Genomic DNA, 27036 nt, shown 5'->3' with positions numbered 1-27036 from the left:
TGTTGCATCAAAATATGGTATGAATCTCACACTCAATTAACAACTAACTACTATAAAATCAAAATAAAAATAATATTTCTTCCTTTTCTGAATCTACTTTATCCTGTTATCTACTGCTTTAATATAATGGTTAAAAACAGAAGAACAAAAACAGACAAACGAATAGAGAGGCAAAAAATAAACCCACACACCTACAATCAATTAATCTATGATAAAGAAGGCAAGAATATACAATGGAAAAAAAGCAGTCTCTTTAGTGAATAGTGTTGGGAAAGCAGGATAGCCACATGTAAATCAATTAAATTAGAACAAACACTCCTGCACATCACATATAAAAATAAACTCACAATGGTTTAAAACCTAACTATAAGACATGCTACCATAAATCTCCTAGAAGAAAACTTAGGGAAAATATTCTCACATTTAAAACGTAGCAATATTTTCTTGGATCAGCCTTTTAAGGCAAAAGAAATAAAAGTAAATATAAACAAATGGAACCTAATCAAACTTAAAAGCTTCTGCACAGCAAAGGAAACCATCAGCAAAATGAAAAGACAAACTATGAAATGGGAGAAAATATTTGCAAATGATGCAAATGTAATTAATAAATATATTAATACATATTTAATTTTTATAATGCATTTTTCAAAAGACACTGTGCCAAATCAATGTAATTGAGAAATAATGTGGAAGAAAAGAAAAAGATGGTAATCCTGATACAAGGCTGATCTTAACCCCTACTATTTATCCTGACCACAAAGTCCACTTCTGCTGGTCATTTCGCTTAGAAGAAAAAATGGAGAGAAGTTGAGAAGAGAAATTCTGTGTCCACTCAAAAGCAGAATATAAATTAACCAAATTAAAAATAAAAATAATCTTTTACATTTGTACTGGTGCTTTGCAATCCACAAAGCAATTTTGCATACATCATTGCATTTGATCCCAAGAACCCTAGGGAAGCAGACAGGGCAACTGGTTTTATCTCTGCCTCACAGATGAAGGAAATGAGGCTCAGAGAAACTAAAGGATTTGCTCAACAGCACATGCCTACAAAAGGCCAGAGCCAAGTATACAATCCAAGTCTTGAACTCACAAGCAGTGTTACAGGATATTGCGCAAAAAAGTAAAAGCTCACTGCAAAAAAAAAAAAAAATCACCATTCAGTAGATGAATTTTTTTATTTTAAATATGTCAGTAACATATTCATTACACATTTCCAGACTTTCTTTCTTATTACTATGGCAATGCCTCTATTAATGAATTCTCTTGAAATTAAGCTCCTTTAAAATGAAGTTGGCAATCCTCAAACAACAACAACACATACACACACTCTCTTCACAAACCACACAAAGAATAGTTGCCTGCGTTCACATCCAGGCATGCAAAAACAGAAAACAAAACAACAAACAAACCATTATGTATGGATTCTATTAGGCCTGGTCTACCAAACTGAAAAGAACTAGCCCTTCTACTAAGAAAGGCAAAAAACAAACCTGATTTATGTTCTTTTTTATTACAGGAATGAATCAATGAGGATAGAAATGATGAAAAAAGAAAAGGCAGAGAAAGATGGTGTCTTGTTTTTCATCATTCAGAACTGAAAAAGGGCCTGACAAGGGTAAAAAGGTCAGTAATCTTTCTTGCATCAAGTGGTTTCCAGTCCTGGAGAGAACAAACCGGAAACTGGTCTTCCTAAAGCTACTGGAGGCCTGTATTTTGGAACACGGAGGAATAAGGAACCTGTATCTGATCCAGTACAAGTTTTAGAGGACCCTCCCTTCCTGAGTATAGTTCTGGTCACATTCCTTACTGTTTCCAATCCTAATGTAAACCTTCCTCCCTTTTTTTCCCTTCTTCCCTTCTAACCTTTCTTAGTTATAATTTAATTGTTTTTATATTGCAGCTTTCATTATTTGATAATCTAAGTCAGAAGGCAAAGGCTCAGAAGCCAAATAGCCTATGTTCTACACCTAGCTCACCACTTCCTGAGAACCTAGGGTAAATGACCTAACCTTTCTCTACCTCAGTTTCTTCATCTGCAAAATGGGTATCTCATTTGCTTCTTAAGAAGATTAAATGAAATAACAGAAACAAGTATTTTAAACAGTGGCATACAGTAAATATTCAAAAACGTTAGCTGTTACCTATTATTTGTGCGTGTCTGTGTGCTCATTCAGTCGTGTTTTCCAGGCAAGAATACCGGAACAGGTTGCCATTTCCTACTCCAGAGGCTCTTCCTGACCCAGCAATCGAATCTGTATCCCCTGCATCTCCTTTACTGGCAGGTGGATTCTTTACCACTGAGCCATCTGGGAAGCCCTATTACCTATTATTTACTACTTATTTTCACTTCCAGGAACAAAGATCCTAAGAAATTATTTTATTTCACAAAAAAATAAGAACCACCTAAATGTGCAACAATTAGAAGACAATCAAACAAACAGAGAAAACAGGATGAAACTTCATTATCAAACGTTTAACAAAATTCAACATTTAAAATGTTAAATATCATAACCAATAAATATTCAACAAGTAGCATGTCGTTTCTAATATTAAAAATGACTAGAGTTTTGATTATCCTTAAGCAGTAGGAAAAAAGTGATTTTTTTCTCCTATTCTAGATATTCAAGTTTTCTATAATGAAGGTTCTTGTTTTTCATTAATTCAATTCAAAAAGTATTTACTGAGAGTCTATTGTACCCATGGCATTATGCTATATAACAGAGTTGGAACTAATCAGGGATGCATGACAATAATAGGCCTCACTGACTATTAGATTAGGCCTACATTTAAGATATTTATTTAAAGAATTCAGAATTCCCTGTGGTCCAGTGGTTAGGGCTCAGTACTTTTGACTAGATGGCCCAGATTCAATCCCTGGTTGGGGAACTAAGATCCTGAAAGCTGTGCAACACAGCCACACAAGAAATAAATAAAATATACATATTAAGACATACAACTAAATAACACTGTGTAGCATTTTTTAAAAATCCATGCTATAAGAATTCAGACACAGAAAATATACATATATGTGTGTGTGTATATATAATTATATACCTCCACATAGAATGCAGTGCTCTGAGATGCCAAGATTTCATAAAGGAAATACAACCTAAGAAGGGAATTCAGTGATAGGTAGGCAATTGAGTAAGTGGAGAAATAAGGAGGAAGGAATTTAATCATGATACACACAGCCAAGAAAAAAAGACAGCCTTGTGAAAAGACAAACAGTTTAACTGATACAAAGGATACCTGTTGAACACGGTGGGAATTCTATTCTAACTCTTAAGAGTAGTTATTGATTTTTCTCTAGGCAGGGGTCTGGAAGTAGCAAGACTCTTCTATGATTTTAATAAAAGTTACAGATCTTCTCCCAAGAAAAGTGCACAAACACAACTGCATATATTCTTTGTCTCTGAAAACTCCTGACCATTCACAAGGCTGGACGAGCAGTAAACCTCTTCTCATCGTACCGCAGTGCACCAGAGGTGAACAACTGATCTGAGTTAGTTCAATCAGACACATTCTTTCAGAAATTTTGAAGCAGAATTCAGAAATAGTCAGCTTATGACACAAGGAAGCTGTATGTGGTCATCCTCCTCAAGGGCAAAGAGAAGCAGAGAAGGCCAGACCTCAGAGAATAAAGAAGAATGAAGCTGGAGAAACAGAAATATGGTCTTCTACTTCTTTGTTTCAGTCTTTTGAGAAGTAGTTCTGTGGGATACCCAGTAACTTTCTTTTTTTTCTTTTCTTAAGTTGGTTTGGTACTTAAAACTAAAACAAAAAATCTTTAACTAAGACATACATACACGCACACACCTATACACACATCTTCTTACAATTATGAGTTGACAAACCCCCTTATCTGACTAACATATTGGAGCATGTCTTCCCAAATGAATAGGTTGCAGGTATACCACAATAACAGTCATCTCAACCCTCATTCTAACTTTCTATTTGTGCCATGATATATAAAATGCTGGGAAGCGTATTTATTTCAAAATAATTCAGAAATAAAGGCGAAGTTTAAGTAAACAGATGTTTGAGGAAAAGAAAATGTCAAACAGGCCTCTAGAGTAATAATAAAAAACAATAATAATATAATGCCATCTAGCTTTTATACACCACTTTTAATTTCTTTAAAACTTCCACAATATTGCATGGCCAAGTAAAGAACTCAGGATAAGTTAAATATCCTAAAATACCACTGTTGGGTAACTAAATCAAGTAGGTATCTTGTAGCTACAGAGTAACAGAACTTTCAGCAACTCCAGAAGTGTATAAACATAGAAATGTATAAACAGAATTTAACTTCTTTCACCAAAGAATGCTAAAAAAGATTTCTTGTTCACAAAATATTCACTCTTTTCCCATTAAATAATTTATCTAGTTTGCTACATGCACTCTTAGAACACTTTAGTAAATAATATCCAGGTGCTTCCTTTAATTCAGTTGAAAGTATTCTGTCAAACAATATTTTAAATGACAGAGCTGACATACCCTAATTTTTTTAAAAAAGGATACACTCATATCTTAAAGGATCATACAACCAATCAAAGCATCAAGATCAAACATAGGCAAAAAAATAAAGATGATTTCCTCTATATTTCTGATGTTCTATTTTACTTGCCTTGTTTTCTTCTATGTGCAATTTCTCGAACTTGCTCTCACTAATAGTATCCTGTTTCCATGCTGAGGGAAGGGCCTAGTGCAGTCTGTTCGTTAACATTACTTCCTATAACCAGGACTGATATTCTATAATACTGACATTAACACTCACTGAAATTCTGGTTAACAACACAGCCCAAGGATGATCGTTAATGGACATCCTCTATGGTGAAATCTGAATTGATAATCAGCTAACACAGATTTGCAATAGACTTCCTCCTTCCTGTTTTTACACTCCTGACCAAGATGTCTCTTCCTGTTGACTTTTGTGCTACTTGGTAAAAAGCTGAAGATGAGAAATGGAAAACACCTGATACATATAAATTAAATTTCTCCTCTAGGGTAACAAATTGAATTGCTAAGTAATTTAATTCAAAAAGCTTAAGCAAGTAAGCAGATTAATGTATGCAGAGGTGGACTATTTCCCCAGAAAAATTTAGAAAATTCAACAAAAATATCAAACTGTCTGTAGCAGATCTAAAGGGCAGTTTGCCTAATAACCTAAGATCTCCCATCTATATATGCTACCAAAATCCTTTACAGCAGTTTTAATCTATAATTAAGGAGAAATTCACTTAAGATTGACTTCTCAGCAAAACAGCCAAAAACAAAACAACAAAAACCACCATTCATCATGGAAAACAAAACAGAAAATAAATTGAGCTTTATGCTTATAACCTGTATACTCTATGCTAAAAACTACAGTTCAAGATATAGATATAATGCACATTGTACCCAAAACTTTAGCAACAAATGTTCATAAAACACAAACTCTAAGAGATGTAGGAAGTGAGAGTAACAAATTAATAAAATGGGACAGTAACACACCTCTCTCAGTTCAAGAAAGAAAGAAGACAGAACCGACCTATTTAATAGAGTCTGTGTGAAAATGAGAACTCAAATATAAAAAAGAATATGCTTTATTTTTAAGAGTACATGAAACACTGATGAAAACTAACCATATATTAAGCCACAAATAGTAAAACCTCAATGAATTCCAAAGAATAGGATTTAGTGAAAATAGATTTACCTAACTGTAGTGAAATAAAATTAAAAGTTAAAAGCCTTTTTTTAATAAAAAAGACTTCACATCTGGAAATTTTTTAAAAACATACTATTTAAAAAGCTGTTGGATCAAACTGAAAACACAAAAGTAAAGCAGAATTTCTTTAAAATAGCAATGAGGAAAAAATATCAGAATATATGAAATACAGCTAGATCAGTCACCAGAAAAAATTAACAGCATTAAATAATTATCTCAATAAAACAAAATAAATGAATCAAGTACAAAACACAAAAAGCTAGAAAAAGAATAAAATAAATCAGAAGAAATAAATCATTACATATAAAGGCAGAAAGGAATGACTTAGAAAATAAACTACTGGACTGAATAAATCCTGAGACAGATTTTTTTTTTAAGTCAACAAAATAGATCAACTACTAACAAATCTAATCAAGGAAAAAAATGAGTGAAATCACAAACACTGTATTCTAAATCAGAACTGACCAGGGGCATAAAACAAGCCATCAAAAACAAGGAAATTTTAACATGAGACTACATTATACAACTCTACTCAAATAAATTTGAAGAGATGGATAATTCAAAAGAATACAACTTATTGACTCTCTAGACAAAACCAACTATAACAGAAAAAAAAACAAGAGAAACGAGTTAAGATGCTTATACAACGAAAAAAAAGAGGCACCAGACCCAGCTGATTTCATCAGGTAATTCTAACAAACCTTTAAAGATCAAATAATAATCAATCCTAATTATACTATTCTAAAGCACAGGAGAAGAAAGAAAACTTCTAATTTTATTTAATGAGATGAGCACAACATTGATTCAATGATGTGAGGAAAAGTGAAAGTCAAGTTGCTCAGTCGTGTCCGAGACCCCATGGACTGTAGCCCACCAGGCTTCTCCGGCCATGGGATTTTCTGGGCAAGAGTACCAGAGTGGGGAAACCGCACCAAAAAAACTAGACCATCTCACTTATGAATATCAGTGCAAAAAAAAAATCTTGAAAAGCATACGCACAAACAGAATTCAACAGCACACTAAAAAAGCAATTCACTATGACACAAATGTGATTTATTCTATGAAGACAGGACTATTTCAAAAACAATGCATTAATAAATTCAAGCATATTAATGTTATAATGGTATACAGCACATGAATAAACATGTAGATAATGAACAGGATAAAAAAATCTTAGATCCACCACATATAAAAATTTAGTAAATGATACCAGCAGCATCTGAAATCAATGTGAATAAGATATACTTTTTAATAAGAAGTGTTAAGATAGCTAGCTGGTTTGCCATATTAAAAAAAAGACAAGAGCATATCATACTCCAGGAAAATTCAAAAAGATCAGAAATGTGAAAGTAAAAAATAAAATCATACAATTACCAAAAGAAAACATGAGTGGATTTCCCTATAATCTAGTAGCATGGAAAACTTTCAAGCAAAAAGGAAAGATTGATAAATTTTATTTTCATAAAAACTTTTGCAAGGCAAAAAAAGACATCAGCATAGTAAAAGAGAAAATTTTAAAATATTTCCAACTAGTGGCAAGAATTGCAAAATATTTTTAATAACTTTGAAAATTTTGAAATATTTTAAATAATAGAAAACAATCACTAAATGTTCCATCCAGCACATCCTTCTAGATTATCTGTGGCTTTCGTTGTCTTTGAACCGTTTTACATTTCTGTAAATTGCTGGAAACTGATAGTGATGCAAGTTATTCTTGCCCATAGAAATGTAACACACTTTTATCAGTGGAATGCAACTGATTATTGCCCTGCAGATACTGACCAACTATATGCCTATTGATAAATCTATTTCAGCATTCTCACAGGCCAATATCATTTTTTGCCATTGCCTTTGAAACAGTTTTAACGTATTACTGGTTCCCTCATTATTTAATAAGTTAAATAAAATCTTTGGAATGCATTAATTTACTACCTGCATGACCTCCCTGGTGGCTCAGACGGTAAAGTGTCTGCCTACAAAGCAAGAGACCCAGGTTCAATCCCTGAATTGGGAAGATCTCCTGGAGAAGGAAATGGCAACCCACTCCAGTATTCTTGCCTGGAAAATTCCACGCAAAGAGTCGGACATGACTGAACGACTTCACTTTCTTTCTTTCTTTCTTTCTTTCTTTCACTATCTGCATGTGGAGCATAATTTTATCATTTTTTAAAAAATTATCTTGTAATAGTTTTGGAGGGTTCATCAAAATTCCCAGTGGACTCACCGGGCAGAAACAGAAAACTGCACTGCCAGAGACCTTCACCTCTGCCTGAGGTTTTCGTTATTTTTTTTGGTTCCACAACCAGGGATTGACTTTGCAGTGAAAGTGCAGAATTCTAACTACTAGGCCATCAGGGAACTCTTCCTTTTTCTTTTTAGATTTTTATTTATTTTGGCTGCGCTGGGTCCTGGCTGCAGAACTCAGGCTCTTCGTTGCCCCATGGCATGAGGGATCACTGAACTGGCGTCCCCTGCATTGCAAAGCAGATTTTTAACCACTGGACCTCCAGGGAAGTACCCCCGCTTTCGTTTTTAAAGGTCTCCTAGGAGGAAAACCCAAGTGGCAACATACATTTAACTTGACTGACTCCCTGTTTCTCCGAGTTTGGTATCATTTTCCTCTCTACAGACCATGGCATCGGGTCCCGTCAATTCATGGCAAAGAGAAGAGGAAAAAGTATGAAGCATTGACAGATATTATTTTCTTGGGCTCCAAAATCACTGCGAACAGAAACTACAGCCATGAAATTAAAAGACGCTTGCTCCTTGGAAGGAGAGCTATGACAAATCTTATGTTTTTGTTTAGTCGCCAAGTCACATCCAACTCTTCATGTTCCCATAGACTGTAGCATGCCAGGTCCCTCTGTCCATGGGATGTCCCAGGCTCAAACCCACATCTCTTGCTTGACAGGTGGAGTTTTTCCACTGAGCCATCAGGGAAGGCCATGACAAACCTAGACAGCATATATTAAAAAGCAGAGACATCACTTTGCCAAGAAAGGTCTGTACTACAAGTCAAAGCTGTTATTTTTCCAGTGGTTATATACAGATATGAGAGTTGGACCATCAAGAAGGCTGAATGCCAAAAATTGATGCTTTTGAACTGTGGTGCTGGAGAAGACTCTTGAGAGTCCCTTGGACTGCAAGCATATCCAACCAGTCCATTCTAAAGGAAATCAACCCTGAATATTCATTGGAAGGACTGATGCTCCAATACTTTGGCCACCTGATGCAAAGAGCCAACTCATTAGAAAAGACCCTGATGCTGGGGAAAACTGAAGGCAGGAGAAGAAGGGGGACGACAGAGGATGAGATGGTTGGATGATATCACTGACCCAACGGACATGAGTTTGAGCAACCTCTGGGAGACGGTGAAGGACAGGGAAGCCTGGTGTGCTGCAGTTCACGACAGAGCTAATGAACAACGACAACGTTGAATGAGAGGATTAGTCAAACTATTTTAGGGAAGGGGTGGAGATTTCCAGGAGCTGGGCCACCACCCATCTTTTGGTCTTTTGATGGTGCCTTAGAACTGTCACTGGAGAAGGAAATGGCAACCCATTCCAGTGTTCTTGCCAGGAGAATCCCAGGGACGGGGGAGCCTGGTGGGCTGCCTTCTATGGGGTCTCAGAGAGTTGGACACGACTGAAGCGACTTAGCAGCAGCAGCAGCAGCAGTAGAACTGTCACCCTGCTTATTTAACTTCTATGCAGAGTACATCATGAGAAACACTGGGCTGGAAGAAGCACAAGCTGGATTCAAGATTGCAGGGAGAAATATCAATAACCTCAGATATGCAGATGACACCACCCTTATGGCAGAAAGTGAAGAGGAACTCAAAAGCCTTTTGATGAAAGTGAAAGAGGAAAGTGAAAAAGTTGGTTTAAAGCTCAACATTCAGAAAACGAAGATCATGGCATCTGGTCCCATCACTTCATGGGAAATAGATGGGGAAACAGTGTCAGACTTTATTTTGGGGGGCTCCAAAATAACTGCAGATGGTGACTGCAGCCAGGAAATTAAAAGATGCTTACTCCTTGGAAGGAAAGTTATGACCAACCTAGACAGCACATTGAAAAGCAGAGACATTACTTTGCCAACAAAGGTCCGTCTAGTCAAGGCTATGGTTTTTCCAGTGGTCATGTATGGATGTGAGAGTTGGACTGTGAAGAAAGCTGAGCGCCAAAGAATTGATGCGTTTGAACTGTGGTGTTGGAGAAGACTCTTGAGAGTCCCTTGGACTGCAAGGAGATCCAACCAGTCCATTCTGAAGGAGATCAGCCCTGGGATTTCTTTGGAAGGAATGATGCTAAAGCTGAAACTCCAGTACTTTGGCCACCTCATGCGAAGAGCTGACACATTGGAAAAGCCTCTGATGCTGGGAGGGATTGGGGGCAGGAGGAGAAGGGGACGACCGAGGATGAGATGGCTGGATGGCATCACAGACTCAATGGTCGTGAGTTTGAGTGAACTCCGGGAGATGGTGATGGACAGGGAGGGCTGGCGTGCTGCGATTCATGGGGTCGCAAAGAGTCGGACACGACTGAGCGACTGAAATGAACTGAACTGAACTAGAACTGTCACGGCACCTCTGGATGTGTTATTTAGCTTGCTAATTGAGGATCAAGGTCTAGTCAAAGTGACTTGTCTACCATCTTGGACCCCTTTGATTCTAATCAGCTTATGTTGTAACCTTGGACTATGTCATGCTTTCAAAAGCTGTGTCCTGCCTCCTTCTCTCCTACTTCAAAACTACGACCAAAGAAAACGAAAAGTGACTTTTGACTGTGTGGCCACAATATTCTTTTGACTCCAAAGAAAATAAATTAAAACTTTTTGGAAACTGTCCAACTAGGAGAAAATGCTTTTCTGCCCCTGTGCCTCGAGACCACGGCTCTCAGGGTCACTTATTTAGACCATCTCTAATTCCTGAAATTGAGGAGGGGGGAGAAAAAAACAGGAAAAGAAGCCTTTAAAATTTTTTTACTTATTCCAACTGTTATTATAAACTAGTGAGTTTTATACTGTGATTACTGATTCATGACTGAGTCTGGGAAACGAAGCTATGAGATTTCATGATGTGTCTGAGTGATAGTAGTTTAGTCTCTAAGTTGTGTCCAACTCTTGTGACCCCGTGGATGTAGACCGCTGGGTTCTTCTGTCCATGGGATTTTCCAGGCAAGAATACTGGAGTGGGTTTCCATTTTCTTCTCAGAGGGATCTTCTCAACCCAGCAATCGAACCCAGGTCTCCTGCATTGCAGGTATTCTCCTGCACTGCAGGCATTCTCCTGCACTGCAGGCGGGCTCTTTACAGGCTGACCCACCAGGGAAGCCTTGTGTCTGTTTGGATACATGTATGTCTCAGAATGTGTCTTTGCCTTTGGACACTGTTGCATTTACATTAATTTACAAAACAGCTCTATTTAATTGACTTAAAGAAAAGCAGGCACTTAAAAATCAAACACTTCTAAATGCAAGAGACACTGAGCTATATGGTTTAATGTTTGCTTGTTGATATATGTGTATCAGTACTTTTGACCAGCTGTGCTAAGTCACTTCAGTTGTGTCTAATTCTTTGTGACCCTCTGGACTATAGTCCACCAGGCTTCTCTGTCCATGGGATTCTCCAGGCAAGAATACTGGCATGGGTTGCAATGCCTTCCTCCAGGGGATCTTCCCAACCCAGGGATAAACCCAAGTCTTGCTTGGCAGGCAGGTTCTTTACCACTACAGAGCTCACATGAACAAAACCAGAGAAAAGAAAGAAAGAAAGGGAAGTCGCTCAGTTGTGTCCAACTCTTTGTGACCCCATGGACTGTAGCCCACCAGGCTCCTCTGTCCATGGGATTCTCCAGGCAAGAATGCCGGAGTGGGTTGCCATTTCCTTCTCCAGGGGATCTTCCCAACCCAGGGACCAAACCCAGGTCTCCCGCACTGCAGGCAGAGCTTTATCCTCTGAGCCACCAGGGAAGGGTTCCTTCCCTAAAGCAGGGAACCCTTCCCTATTGCCTCAGGCTCTGCCTGTGGCACAATGTGAACTGACACTCTGCCTCGTGGACTAGCCTTATTAAGCTCTATTTCATCTTGTGGGCTTCCCTGGTGGCTCAGCTGGTAGAGAATCCGCGGGCAGTGTGGGAGAACTGGGTTTGATCCCTGGGTTGCGAAGATCCCGTGGCGAAGGGAAAGGCTACCCACTCCAGTATTCTCGCCTGGAGAATTCCATGGACTCTACAGTCCATGGGGTTGCAGAGATTTTGGACACCATAAGCAACTTTCACTTTCATCTTGTAGCCAGGAGAAAGAATGGCTTTATTACTTTGCCAGGCAAAGGGGGGACACAGTACCTCGAGAACTGTGCCCTCCTCCCTGGTGAATAGGGAGAGGTTATATAATCAGTCAGTTTACCAAGAAGAACCACAGAAAATGTGAAGAGTCCTCTTGTGATCAGAACAAACCTCAGAGACTGGCCTGAAAAACTAACACTGCACTCAAACACATATTTGTACATCATGTTCACAGCAGCATTCACAACAGTCAAAAGTTGGAAGCAATCTGAGCAAACAAATAATGGATGAACAAAAAGTAGTACATATATATAACGAAACATTATCCAGCCTCGAAAAGGAAGGAAATTCTGACACAGCTACAACATGCATGCATGGACCTTGATGACATAATGTTAAGTGAGACAAGCCAGTCACAGAAGGACAATTATATGATTCCACTTATATGAGTTATCTAAAGCAATCATATTCTAGAAAGTATGATGGTAGCTACAAGGGGCTGGCAGGAAGGGACAATGGGGAGTTACTATTTAAACGTGTACAGTTTCAGTTTGGAAAGATGAAAAAGTTCTGGAGATGGATGGTGGCGATGGTTGCAGAGCAATGTGAATGTACTTTATGACATAAATTGTACATTTAAAAAGATAAATTTTATGTTACATATATTTTACCACAATTTTTAAGTAACATTTAAAAGTCAAGACTGGGGAGATCAGGGGATTGAATCCACTAGAAAAATCATTAAGAAACTCTCCAAGCCAGAATACTGGAGTGGGTAGCCTTTCTCTCCTCGAGGGGATCTTCCTAACCCAGGGATCAAACCCAGGTCTCCCACATTACAGGTGGATTCTTTACCAGCTGAGCCACAAGGGAAGCTCATGAAATAGAAAGATAAATGAAAATTTTGTCCATTTATTCCTTCAAATTTACTAAGTGTGATCTAATGTGTTCTAGCTGCTGGGGTGTATAGTAGATCCCTGGTGGTGCTTATTCACCTCCCAGCAGCCAAGGGCTCATAGCTACCATCCTCTCTGGAGACCTGCAAGTGGGAGGCACTCTGCCCAATAATGCCTGGGAAGGTATGTCCCCCCTGCCAGCACACATACTCTTGGGGCAGCCTGTAGCCAATGAAGGATTGCTGGAGGTGGGAGTAAAAGTTCAGCTTCAGTGCCTCAAAGTGCAACAACTTTGTGGTATCATTCTAACTCCAGAGCTTCTCCTGGAATCAGGCTGAGCCCACACTGAAGCTGAACCCACAGATTTACTGATCTCTTCCCTATCCTACTTTCCTCACTCCTGCAAGTTTCATCCAAACATACTGCCTCATCAAATCACTTGCATAAGGGGGGAAAAAAATCTACCACTGGAAAAGGGACCATATTTAACTGAATCAGACTGTGAAACAACTTATGCCCCTGGGTATTATTGAAAACAATAAAGCAACCAGTCAGCAATTACTGGAGTCTAATATCTGAGTGTAATGCCCAGATGGGCAGAAAACTTAACAGAGAGATCAGGGAAAGTCATCCCAGAGTGACTATGTGCCAAGACTGGGCCCTCTGAGAAGCCACAGCAGAGACTTCACGTCGTGAGGAAAATAAATACACTTGATTAAAATAGTACAGCCAAGCCATTAATTAACAAGCACAAAAATAAGCCCCAGAGGATGGTGGGGTGGTGGTAGGTTTAAGTATCCAGAGTTAATACAATATACTGTCTATACTGTCTGAATTTTCCAGTTTTCAACCACATCAACAAATTACGAGACAGGCAAAGAAATAGGAGACACTGACCCAAACACAGGAAAAGAAACAGGCCCTGTGAGAGGACCTAGTGGGTGGAGTTAACAAAGGCTTCAAAGTACTGTGTTCACAGAACGAAAGAACACCATGCTCAAAGTAGTGAAAGAAGGCACGATGACAGTGTCTAATAAAATATTTGTGACACAGAGAGAGAAATTATAAAAACAACAAAGTTGGAATTCCGGAGTTGAAAAGTCAACAACAGAAACGAAAACTCATCAAAGGATCTCAGCAGCAAATATAAATTGACAGAGGACAGACTACTTAAACACAGACCAACAGAAAAATGTAATCCAAACAACAGAGAGAAGAAAGAATGAAGGAAATATACAGAGCTTCAGAAAAATGTGAACACCATTAAGCACACCGACATACACGTGATGGGAGTACCAAAGTAAAGAAGAGAAAGAAGAGAAGGAAGAAAGAATATTTTTTTAATGACTAAAATTTCTCTAATTTGATGAAAAACATTAATTTAAACATCTAAGGTAATCAATAAACTACAAGAAGAATAAACACAAAGAAATCCATTCCCAGACACAACACAGTAAAATAATGAAAGACAAAAGGAAAATCTTGAAAGCAACAAGAGGGTGGGGTGGGGGAAACCACATACAAGGGGATCCCACTGAGATTAACAGCCGACTTATCATCAGCAAAAACGCAGGCCAAAAGGCAATGGGATGATACAGTCCAAGTGCTAAAAGAAAAAACTGCCAACCAAGAATCTCATAACTAACAAAGCTCTCTCTCGAAAAATGACGGTAAAATAAGGACACTTGCAGATAAACAAAAGCTGAGAGAACTGTTAACAGCAGACCAGTCCTAAAAGAACTATGAATGGAAGTCCTTCATAAGAGCGTGCCCAGATGCAATATGAACACACACACACAGACAGACACCAGGAAAGATAACTATGTAACTATAAAAGACACTATAGGGACTTCCCTGGTGGTCCAGTGGCTAAGACTCCACTTTTCACAATGGAGGGGGCCCAGGTTCTATCCCTAGTCAGGAAACTAGATCCTGCATGCCACAATTAAAGATTTCACATGTCAGCGCAAGTAAGACCTGGCACAATTAAATACCAGATTTTTTTTTTAAAGACAGTATAAATGCATCTTTCTTCCTTTACTGGTTGAAAAAGCAACTGTAGAAGACAACATGTACATAACTGTACTGACAATATATATTTCAACTATATAAATATATTTGAAAATAACAGCACAAATGTGGGAGCAAAGCTGTACTGGAATAAGAAAACAACACAACCAAAAACTCAGCATCAAATGAAGAGATTTATAAATGGTAAATAAGGCTAACATAACAAACTCTATAAATATACTTGCTCGCCTTCCCTCAGCTTCTGTGGAAAATAAAAAACTATATGTAGTAAGAATTTTAACAAGGTATTGTTGGATTTGTAACATATATAGATGTAAGATGTAACACTAATAGCACAAAAGAGGGAGTAGAGCTATGTTGTTATTGTTCAGTCACCCAGCTGTGTCCGACTCTTTGTGATTCCATGGACTGCAGCAGGCCAGGCTTCCCTGCCCCTCACCATCTCCTGGAGTTTGCCCAAGTTCATGTCCATTGCATCAGTGATGCCATCCAGTCACATCTCTTCCTCTGATGCCCTCTTCTTCTTCCCTCAGTCTTTCCCAGCATCAGGGACTTTTCCAATGAGTCAGCTGTCCACATCAGGTGACCAAAATACTGGAGCTTCAGCTTCAGTATAAGTCCTTCCAGTGAGTATTCAGGGTTGATTTTAAGACTGACTGACTGGTTTGATCTTCCTGCTGTCCAAGGGACTCTCAACACCGTAGTTCAAAGGCATCAATTCTTTGGTGCTCTACCATCTTTGCAATCCAGCTCTCACACCTGTACATGTCTACTGAGAAGACCGTAGCCTTGACTATATGGACCTTTGTCAGTAGAGTGATGTCTCCGCTCTTCAACACACTGTCTAGCTGTGTCACGGCCTTCCTGCCAAGAAGCAATCATCTGATTTCACGGCTGTAGTCACCACCTGCAGTGATTTTAGACCCCCAAAAGAGGAAATCTGTCACTGCTTCCACCTTTTCCCCTTCTATTTGCCATGAAGTAATGGGGCCAGGTGCCATGATCTTAGTTTTTTACTATTTGGTTTTAAGTTGACTTTTTCACTCTCCTCCTTCATTCTCATCGAGAGATTCTTTAGTTCCTCTCCACTTTCTGCCAACAGAGTGGTATCATCCACTTATCTGAGGTTGTTGATGCTTCTCCCACATATCTTTATTCCAACTTATAACTCACCCAGTCTGGCATTTCTCATGATGTGTTCAGTGTATAAGTTAAACAAACAGGGTGACAACAGATAGCCCTATCAATACTCCTTTCTCAGTCCTGAACCAATCAGTCGTTCCATACAGGGTTCTAACTGTTGCTTCCTGACCCACATACAGATTTCTCAGGAGGCAGGTAAGATGGTCTATATAGCCATCTCTTTAAGAGCGTTCCATAGTTTGTTATGATCCACATGGTCAAAGGTTTTAGCATAACTGAAACAGAGGTAGATGTTTTTCTGGAATTCCATTGCTTTCTCTGTGATCCAGAAAGTGTTGGCAATTTGATCTCTGGTTCCTCTGCCTTTTCTAAACCCAGATGGGCCATCTCAAGGTTCTTGGTTCATATAATGCTGAAGCCTAGCATGCAAGATTTTAAGCATGACCTTAATAGCATGGAGACAAGTGCAACTGTCTGATGGTTTGAACATCCCTTAGTAATGCCCTTCTTGGGAAACGGGATGAGAATTGACTTTTTCCAGTCCTGTGGCCACTGCTGGGTCTTCCAGATTTGCTGACATATTAAGTGCAACACGTTGATAGCATCATTTTTTAGAGTTTTGAATAGCTCCACTGAAATTCCACTGCATCCACTAGTTTCATTGACAGTAATGCTTCCTAAGGCCCACCTGACCCCACACTTCAGAATGTCTGGCTCTGGGTAACTGACCACACCATCACAGTTATCTGGTTCATTAAGATCTTTTTTGTACAGTTCCTCTGTATATTCTTTCTATCTCTTCTTGATCTCTTCTGTTTCTACTAGGTCTCAACCGTTTCTGTCTTTTATTGTGCCCATCTTTACATGAAATGTTCCCTTGGTATTTCCAATTTTCCTGAAAAGATCTCTGGTCTTTCCCCTTCTATTGTTTTCCTCTATTTTTACTCACTGTTCATTGAAGGCCTTCTATATAGAATTATAGAATTATAAATTATAGAATTTAGAATTAATCTGAAACTGATTCTGAGAGCAACCACTAAGAAATCAATTTTTTAAATACTGGGAAAAATCATTAAAGTAACTAAAATATTACACTATAAAATATTCACTTAACAAAAAACAGAAAAAAAGGAACAGAGGAGCAAAAAAAACACTAGACATACAGTAAACAAAAAGTAAAATGACAGATACAAATCCAACTATATAAATATTAACATTCAACATGAACAGATGAAACAGTACAGACAGAAGTTAGAGATCATGGGCTTCCTTGGTAATTCAGTGATAAAGAATCCACCTGCCCATGCAGGAAACATGGGTTCAATCCCTAATCCAGGAAGATCCTACTTGCTGTGGAGCAACTGTGCCCATGTGCCACAACCACTGAGCCTGTGCTCTAGAGCCCAGGAACTGCAACTACTGAGCCCACACACACCCTAGAGCCTGTGCCCTGCAACAAGAGAAGCCCTCACAGTGAGAAGCCTGCACACTTCCAACCAGAGAGGAGCCCTCACTTGCCACAACTAGAGAAAAGCCTGTGGAGCAACAAAGATCCAGCAGTCAAAAATAATAAAATAAATAAAGTTATATTTTTAAAAAGTCAGGTTATGAAACTGGATAAACAACATGCTCCAACAATATGCTATCTACAGGAGATACATTTTGGATTCAAGGATAAAAAAAGGTTGAAAGTAAAAAGATAAAAAGAGATATACCATACAAAGAGCAACCAAAAGAAAGCTAGAGTAGCTTTACTAATATCAGACAAAACAAACTTAAAAATAAGTCTAGAAGACTTTCCTGGCTGTCCAATGGTTAAGACTTCACCTTCCAATGCAGGGGGTGAGGGCTCAATCCCTGTCAGGTAGCTAAGATCCCACATGCCTCAGGGCCAAAAAAAACAAAACATAAAAAAAACGGAAGCAACACTGTAACAAATTCAATACAGACATTGAAAAGCAATTAAAAAATAAAATAAGTCTAGAGATAAAGAGGAACATTTTATAATGTAAAAGAGTCAATCAATCAAAAATATATACCAAGTATCACTATGAACAAAGCTAGCGGAGGTGATGGAATTCCAGCTGAGCTATTTCAAATCCTAAAAGATGATGCTGTGAAAGTGATGCACGCAATATGCCAGCAAATTTGGAAAACTCAGCAGTGGCCACAGGACTGGAAAAGGTCTGTTTTCATTCCAATCCCAAAGAAAGGCAATGTCAAAGAATGTTCTAACTACTACACAATTGCACTCAATTCACATGCTAGCAAGTAATGCTCAAAATTCTCCAAGCTAGACTTTAACAGTACGTGAACAAAGAACTTCTAGATGTTCACGCTGGATTTAGAAAAGGCAGAGGAACCAGAGATCAAATTGCCAACATCCACTGGATAATAGAAAAAGCAAAAATAAAAAAAATTTAAAAAATTAAAAAAAAGAAAAAGCAAGGGAATTCCAGAAAAACATCTACTTCTACTTCACTGACTACACTAAATCCTTTGACTGCGTGAGTCACAACAAACTGTACAAAATTCTTAAGAGATGGGAATACTAGACCACCTTACCTGCCTCCTGAGTAACCTGTATGCAGGTCCAGAAGTAACAATTAGAACCAGAAATGAACAATGGACTGGTTCCAAGCTGGGAAAAGAGTACATCAAGAGTGTATATTGTCACCCTGCTTGTTTAACTGATATGCAGAATTCATCATGTGAAATGCCAGGCTGGATGAAGCACAAGCTGAATCAAGATTGCCAGGAGAAATATCAATACCCTCAGATATGCAGATGACACCAACCCATGGCAGAAAGTGAAGAGGAGCTAAAGAGCCTCTTGACGAAAGAGGAGAGTGAAAAAATTGGCTTAAAACTAAACGTTAAAAAAACCAAGATCATGGCATCCAGTCCCATCACTACATGGCAAATAGATGGGGAAATAATGGAAACAGTGACACACTTTATTTTCCTGGGCTCCAAAATCACTCTGAATGGTGACTGCAGCCACGAAATTAAGACACTTTCTCCTTGAAAGAAAAGTTATGACAAACCTAGACAGCATATTAAAAAGCAGAGACATTACTTTGTCAGCAAAGGTCTGTCTAGTCAAGGCTATGGTTTTTCCAGTAGTCATGTATGGATGTGACAGCTGGACCATAAAGAAGGCTGAGCACTGAAGAATTGATGCCTTTGAACTGTGGTGTTGAAGAAGACCCTTGTGAGTCCCCTGGACTGCAAGGCGATCAAACCAGTCAATCCTGAAGGAAACCAACCCTGAATATTCATTGGAAGGACTGATGCTGAAGCTGAAGATCCAATACTTTGGCCACCTGATGCAAAGAACTGACTCACTGGAAAAGACCCTGGTGCTGGGAAAGACTGAAGGCAAGAGGAGAAGGAGGCAACAGAGGACGAGATGGTTGGATGGTATCACTGACTCAATGGATACGAGTTTGAGCAAACTCAGGGAGATGGTGAAGGACAGGGAAACCTGACATGCTGCAGTCCACGGGGTCACGAAGCATCAGACACAACTGAGCGACTGAACAACAACAACAAATACACCTTTATGGGCTTCCCCAATGCCTCAGCACAGAGTCGGACACGACTGAAGTGACTTAGCAATGCCTCAGCAGTAAAGAATCTACCTGCAATGCAGGAGACTCGAGAGATGCAGGTATGATCCCTGGGTAGGGAGTTCCCCTGAGGAAGGAAATGGCAGCTTACTCCAATATTCTTGTGTGAAAATCCCCACGGACAGAGGAGCCAAAGGAACACAAAGAGTCAGACACACCAAGCAAACACATGCACCTAAAAACAGAGCCCCAAATACGTGAAGCAAAAGCTACCCATTGCCCAATAATGGACAGAACAACAAGTAAAAGATCAAAAGGGAAGTAGAAGACCCGAACAACTATAACCTAATGAGACCTGAGAGACGTCTATAGCATCTTCCACCCAGTAACATCAGCATACACATTCTTCTGAAGTGAACAGGTAACATTTTCCAGGACAGACCACATGTTAGGCTGTAAAACAAGCCTAAGTGAATTTAAAAGGACTGAAATCATACAAAATATGATCTCTGACCAAATACAATGAAATTACGCATTAGTAACAGAAAGGCATTTGAGAAATTCACAAATATGTTGAAATTTAACAACGTATTTCTAAGTAATGACTCAAAGAACAAATCACAAAGAAAATTTTAAAAATACTTTGAAAGGAATAAAAATGAAAACACACAATACCAAAACTTATGAGATGATGTTAAAGTTGATAAAATTGACAAACTTTTAGCTGGACTGACGAAGAAAAAGAGAGACACAAATTACTAAAATCAAGAGTAAAAGAGGGACTTTCCTGATGGTCCAGTGGTTAAGACTCCGATTCCCAATGCAAGAGGTCCAGGTTCAATCCCTAGTCAGGGAACTAGATTTCGTATGCCACAACTAAGTCCCTCACAGCCAAAGAAATAAATAGAAAAGAGTAAAAGAAAAGTCAGTACCACCAGTCTTACAGAAATAGAAACGGTTATAAGGGAATGCTATGAACAGTTCTGTGATTCCCAGGTGGCTCAGTGTTAAAGAATCTGCCTGGCAAGCAAGAAATGTGGGTTTGACCCCTGAGTCAGGAAGATCTCCTGGAGAAGGAAATGGCAACCCACTTCAGTATTCTTGCCTGGGAAATCCCATGGACAGAGGAGACTGGTGGGCTACAGTCCATGGGGTCACAGAAGAGTCAGACTGAGCACACACACACGAACCATTTTATACAAACAACCTGATAACCTAGACAAAATGTACAAATTTCTAAAATGACACAAACTACCAAAACTGATGCAGTAAGAATAGAAAATCAAAACAGACTTGTTATAACAAGAGACTGATCAATAATCAGAAACCTTCCAAGAAAGAAAAGCTAGAGGGTTTTAGTGACAAATTGTACCATCTATTTAAAGAAAAATTAACACTATTCCTACACAAAGTCTTCCAAAAAGCAGGAGAGTAGGGACACTCCTCACTCATTCTATTAGGCCAGCTTTATTCTGATATCAAAGCCAGCTGAAGACATCACAAAAAAAGAAAACTAGGTACCAATATCCCTTGTGAATACAGATGTAAAAACACTCAATAAAATATTAGCAAGCTGAATCCAACATGTTAAAAAGATTATACTCTGTGACCATATGGGATTTATTACAGGAATGTAAGAGTGATTCAGCATTACACACATATATGCATAAATATGTTACAGCACATATATAAAGGGAGAAATAAAAACACATTCATCTCAACTGAGGAACACTAACCAATAATAAGGTATTGCTCTCATACCAAAACCAAAGACGTCACCAGAAAACAAAAGACAAATAGCTCTTATGAATATACATGCAAAAATCCTAAACAAGATACTAACAAATAGAATCTGAGAAGACTCTTGAGAGTCCCTTGGACTGCAAGGAGATCCAACCAGTCCATTCTAAAGGAAATCACTCCTGAGTGTTCATTGGAAGGACTGATGCTAAAGCTGAAACTCCAATACTTTGGCCACCTCAGGAGAAGAGTTGCCTCACTGGAAAAGACTCTGATGCTGGGAGGGGTTGGGGGCAGGAGGAAAGGGTGACAACAGAGGATGAGATGGCTGGATGGCATCACCGACTCAATGGACATGAGTTTGAGTGAACTCCAGGAGTTGGTGATGGACAGCGAGGCCTGGCGTGTTGCGATTCATGGGGTCGCAAAGAATCGGACACAATGGAGCGACTGAACTGAACATATAAAAAATGATTACACACTATGACCAAGTGGGATTAATTCCAAAAATGCAAGGTGATTTATATCTGAAAATCAATTAATATAAAACACCATTGTGATATAAGGGACAAAATCCACATGATCATCTCAATAGATGCAGAAAAAGCATCCAAAAAATTCAACACTCCTTCATAGTAAAAACACTTGACAAACTAGAAGGGAATAACCTCAACCTGAAAAACAGCATCTATGAAATTCCCACTGCAGTATACACAGAGCGTGAGTTATTTCACAACTTCACCAACACATCATATGGTCAGTCTTTTTAATCTTTATTTTTTACTTTTATTTTTATTTTTGGCTGCACTTAGAGGCTTGCGGGGTCTAAGTTCCCTGACCAGGGACTGAACCCGGCCCAGCAGTGAAAGCACACAGTCCTAACCACCAGACCACCAGGGAATTCCCTACATTTTTTTTTTTAACCTTCTTGAAACATTTAAATTTTCCCATAATAAGTTTTTTTTTTTTAAATTTTAGTGTTAGCATTTCACTCAGTGAAACCTCAGGAATAAAACAGCATTGGCTTAATCTCTGTTCAAGAGAAAGGAATGCTAGCAGTGCCTTCCATGTGTGTGTGCAGGGCCTGCTTGCAAATGAGAGATGACAAGTGTATATATAGAGTAAGTATGAGTCAGTGTAGTTCACTAAAGAAAAGAGTGTGGGTTTCAACAAAGTGAGTAGGCGATACAAATGTCACCAGCAAAACAGAATGATAACACCACCAATACATATATTCTATTTGTTACAAAAATCTCAGTGTACAGTTGACCCTGAAACAATGAGGGGATCAGGGCCGAGAACCTTTCATGCGGTGAAAAATCCACATGTAACTTATTGTCCATACAATGGGTTCTTCTATACCCCAGGTTCGGCATTTCCAGATGCAACCAACTGCGGATCGTGTAGTATCACAAAAATAGGTATGTATTTTTTCTATTTGGCCGAGCCACCAGACTTTCTGGATCTTAGTTCCCCCCACCAGGGGTCAACCAGGCCCCCAACTCCTCCCCCAGCAGTGAGAGTACAGAAGTTCCCACAGTTGTTGCTGTTTAGTCACTAAGTTGTGTCTGGCTCTTTTGTGATCCCATATACTGTAGCCCACCAGGTTCCTCTGTCCATGGGATTTCCCAAGCAAGAATACTGGAATGTGCTGTCATTTCCTTCTCGGGGATCATTTAGACCCAGGATCTTCCTCAACCTGAGTCTCTTGCGTCTCCTGCACTGGCAGGCAGATTCTTTACCACTGTATTTACTATTAAAAAATTACAGGTATAAGTGAATTCACACAGTTCAAATCCATATTGTTCAAGTCAGCTGTAGTTAAACTTTTTCTTCTAAGTTAATTTCACCTGCTTTCACTGATCCCCCCTAGTACATTTTCTCAAGAAGAAGCACCTCCTTCCTAATCAATACTATTTTCAAAAATGGACTGTTGTAATAACTATACCACACTATACTCTTTCAGTTTCACCATGCAGTGAGGAAAACAAAGCTTCCTTTAAATGTATGAGCTCAACTTTCATTAGCAAATGCAGTTTTATGAAACGTGTTATACTGAAAAATTAAGGAAATGAACTAATCATATTTATATCATGGAGGGACCTTCATGTGACAAAAATGTATCATGTGCCTACCACATTCTTAGGCATACAGGAGTGAACAAATAGGCAAGGTCTCTAAATTCCTGGGCTTTCTGGGTATCTAAACACGTACCTCTCCCCTGTCTACAAATAAAAAAATCGAGGTCCAGAGAAGATAAATGATTTTTGCCCACGACCGCACACTTCATCAGTGCTAAGACTAGTGTAAACCAAGAATCCAGTTCTTTGTAGTCTCAAGGGCAAGGTGGATTTACATCATAACTGGTTTCACTTTGTACTACAACCACAGGTCCACATAATGGCAAAAGCACAGTGAGTCCCAAGTTCCCTAAGTGAATAATAATTTCATTATCATCACACCGAAAAATGAAGCCTTATATTTAAAGGCCACTCATTCTTGAAGAAAGTGGCTAACACTCTAATGGATCATTAGAGTGCCTGGGTTTACTAGGGCAATAGATAGTCTGGAATAGGCATTGTTCTTGTACTATTTTTAAACGACGGAGATTCTTTTAAAAAATAAACGGGGAAATGCATGCAAAATTAAACATTCGCAAATAAATAAAAGCTTCCCAGACTCCAGAGAGGCTTGCCGGGTGAGCGCACGGTCGCGATCAGTCACATCAGCGCGTTCCTGAGCGTCGGCTCCTCCCCTCCCGCCCACGCTCCCTCCTCGCCCACTCCGGCGGCGCGGGAGTATAGAGAATGGTGCCGGCGACTCCCGCTCAATTTCAATTCTCCCACGCCCTCAGCCGCCCAGCGCGTCAGCGCTTCCACCTGCGCGCGAGTCGGCACCTCTGTGCCGCCGTCTGCCGGCGTTCACCTTCGTCCCGGGCACGCCCGAGGCGGAGCCGCCCTCAGCCCCGGAGCGCTGCGCGAGCCAGGAAACCCCAAGCGCGTTCTCGAGACCCCAGGCCCGGGCCGGGGCAGGGCGGGGCGGGGCGTCGAAAACGGGGCGGTGCCTCGACTCCCGGGGTCACGGGCACGGTGGCAGCCACACCCTCCAGCTGCGCAGTGACAGCTCCCGCGGCTGAGGGGGGCCGCGCGGACAGGTGCAGTCGCCCGTGCCGCCCCGCCCCGGTCCCGGCTCAGGTCCTGGCCTGCTGCGCCTCGGCCCCCGCCCGGCCGCCCGCCTCCTCGCGCACCACCTGTCGGGCCGCTTCGCGCGCGGCCGACGGCGGAAAACCCGCCCGCTTCCTGACGAGCGGCCGAAGGGGGCAGCCAGAGATCCCGAGAGGATGAGAGCTTTACCGGAGGGTGGGCCCCACGCAGGCGGTGTCTGTGCTCTGGATCTCCTGCAAGATCCGCTCGTGCTCTGGGACGGTGCCCGGACCCTCGCCGATCTCCGCCATCTTGGCTGGAAGCTGAGGAGCCGGCGAGGCGCGGCGCCGCGCCGACCGCGGGGGCGAGCAACCTGTGGCGCGAGCGCGAGGAGGCGGGGAAAGGGGCGGGGCGGGCGGCGCTGGGGCGCGTGGAAGGCCGCGCACCGGCGCGCGACCGGGCCCCTGTCCCCACACCTGAGGGAGGCCCAGGTGCTGCCGGGTGCTGTGCGGAGTGGAAACGGGTCGCCTCCAACTGTCGCCCGGCACTGGCCCGTAGCTGCTGTGTAGTAATTGACCCTGCTTTAAAAGCATAGATGCCTGTATTCTGTGTGCAGACCCTGTGCTAGCACTTGGGATTCTTTCGTAATGAGGGAGGTCGACAATAAAGGCTACCGGAATGTTTCACGAGGAGGCATGGGTGGTGGAGATTCAGAGAAAGGAAAACTCAAGAAAAGCAAAATGGTGTGTGGGAGTAAGATTTGTTTTAGGAATGAACCAAGAAGAACCCAGCTGGCGAAAAAGGACGACCGCTCTGAGTGGATTCCTGTTCCCGCCCGCGGGAAGTTCACAGAGGCCAGTCTACTTGGAATAAATTATAAGCCCCAGAAAAAGTAAATGACGTAAAACGAAGAAATTTTATGACAAAGATACAAGAGAGACCCAGTGAAGTGTGTGATTTCATGCCAAAGTCCTTGAACCCAAGTGCCCCCAAGTTGCTGTGGCTGGGATGAAGCCACACTTTCCAGAGGCACTAGGGGAGAATTTATTTGCTTATGTATTTCAGCTTCCAGAGGCCACCCACATTCTTTGGCTCATAGCCCCCTTCCTCAGTCTTTCAAGTCAGAAATTTTGCATTTCTCTGACCATTTTTCTATAGTCATATTTCCCTCTGACTCTGACCTAGGCCAGAAAAGATTTTCTGCTTTTAAGGACCCATGGCATTAGGTTTGACACAACTATAATTCTGGAGAATCTTCTATCTCAAGGTCTTAACATTAGTCATACCTGCAATATCCCTTTTGTCATGTAATATATTTACAGATTCCAAGGACTAGATTGTGGACATTTAGGGGGAACCATTATTCTGCCTACCTCTTAGTAAGGTCCCAATAAACTTTACTAACATATAAAAATGTCCTTCTTCCTATTAATCTGAAAGTTCTGTCCTCCTTGGAAATTTTAATTCAAATTTAATCTCCTTCATAAAGATTTCCCTAAGGAATCAGGTGGCTCAGGGGTAAAGAATCCACCTGTCAATACAGGAGATGCAGGTTCGATCCCTGGGTCAGGAAGATCCCCTGGAAATAGAAATGGCTACCCACTCCAATGTTCCTGCCTAGAGAATTCCATGGACAGAGGAACCTGGTGGGCTATAGTCCATGGGTGTCACAAAAGAGCCAGATACAACTTTGCTGGGAGCCAGCACGAGGAGTCCCGCCCATGGCAAAGGTCATGAGGTTAAGGGGCCCGACAGGCAAAGGCGAGTTGGGCCTTAAGGGAGCCTCGCTGGATCTGCTGGTGCATCTGCCCCAAAACCAGAGTCTGCCTGCCTTACTGCATTGTGCTTTTCACCTACTTTTCTGACATTAACAGGGGGCTGTCCCCCCACCACCTTTTTCTGGAAAAAGTTAATTTAGAGCTTTTAGATTATAAGTCTCCTGGGCATAATACAAGTGTTTCAATCCAAAAACCCCTCTGATGGCTTCCTAGCCTGCCTTCAGGACTCTTACAGCTGTGCATGTGATTGTTTACGGCCTCCCTACAGGGAGAGGCACAGAAAGCTTAAAACATCCTAGGAATGTAGGGGGCTCCAAGGAGTCAAAATCATTAGAATAGGACTGATTAAGGGTCTCATTTGTTGAGCCAATACTTGCTGCCAAATTTTCATATCTTTTATTTGTTGATATAGTTGGTATGTAGAAAAAAACAGGTAGTAGTCCTGGCATTAGCAACATTAGATCTTTAAGTACTTTCTTGGTTATAACCCACTGCACCTTTGTTCTACAGGAATATAACTTTCTTTAGCACTTTGAGGGTGATGCAGATTAAAGAAAAAATGCTTCAAGGGAAAAAGAATTTTCTGGTTGATAGACATTTATCTAGGAAAAGAGCCATAAAAATGTTAACAGGCCCCCTGGCCAGAAGATGATGTAAAACCATCTGGGACCTTTTGTATATGGGAAGGTATGCAAAAAGAAAGCCTGGTCTCCATAAGGGTCAGGACTGCTCCCCCT

At 40.5% G+C, this 27036-nt stretch overlaps 1 protein-coding gene across 1 annotated transcript in view; it reads right to left on the bottom strand.

Moving 5' to 3' along the window:
- EXOC6 (exocyst complex component 6) overlaps positions 1 to 24832 on the bottom strand; it is a 173408-nt gene extending 148576 nt beyond the window's left edge. Inside the window, exon 1 of the mRNA XM_052661217.1 lies at positions 24732 to 24832. Within this exon, the coding sequence (XP_052517177.1) occupies positions 24732 to 24832 (101 nt within the window). The remainder of the gene's footprint in view (positions 1 to 24731) is intronic.
- Between the last annotated feature and the right edge of the window lie 2204 nt (positions 24833 to 27036).

The sequence above is a fragment of the Budorcas taxicolor genome, chromosome 23, assembly GCF_023091745.1.
Source record: "Budorcas taxicolor isolate Tak-1 chromosome 23, Takin1.1, whole genome shotgun sequence".
Classification (NCBI taxonomy): Eukaryota; Metazoa; Chordata; class Mammalia; order Artiodactyla; family Bovidae; genus Budorcas; species Budorcas taxicolor.
Note: the sequence above shows the minus strand (reverse complement) of the source record. Positions and strands in the feature narration are given on the sequence as shown.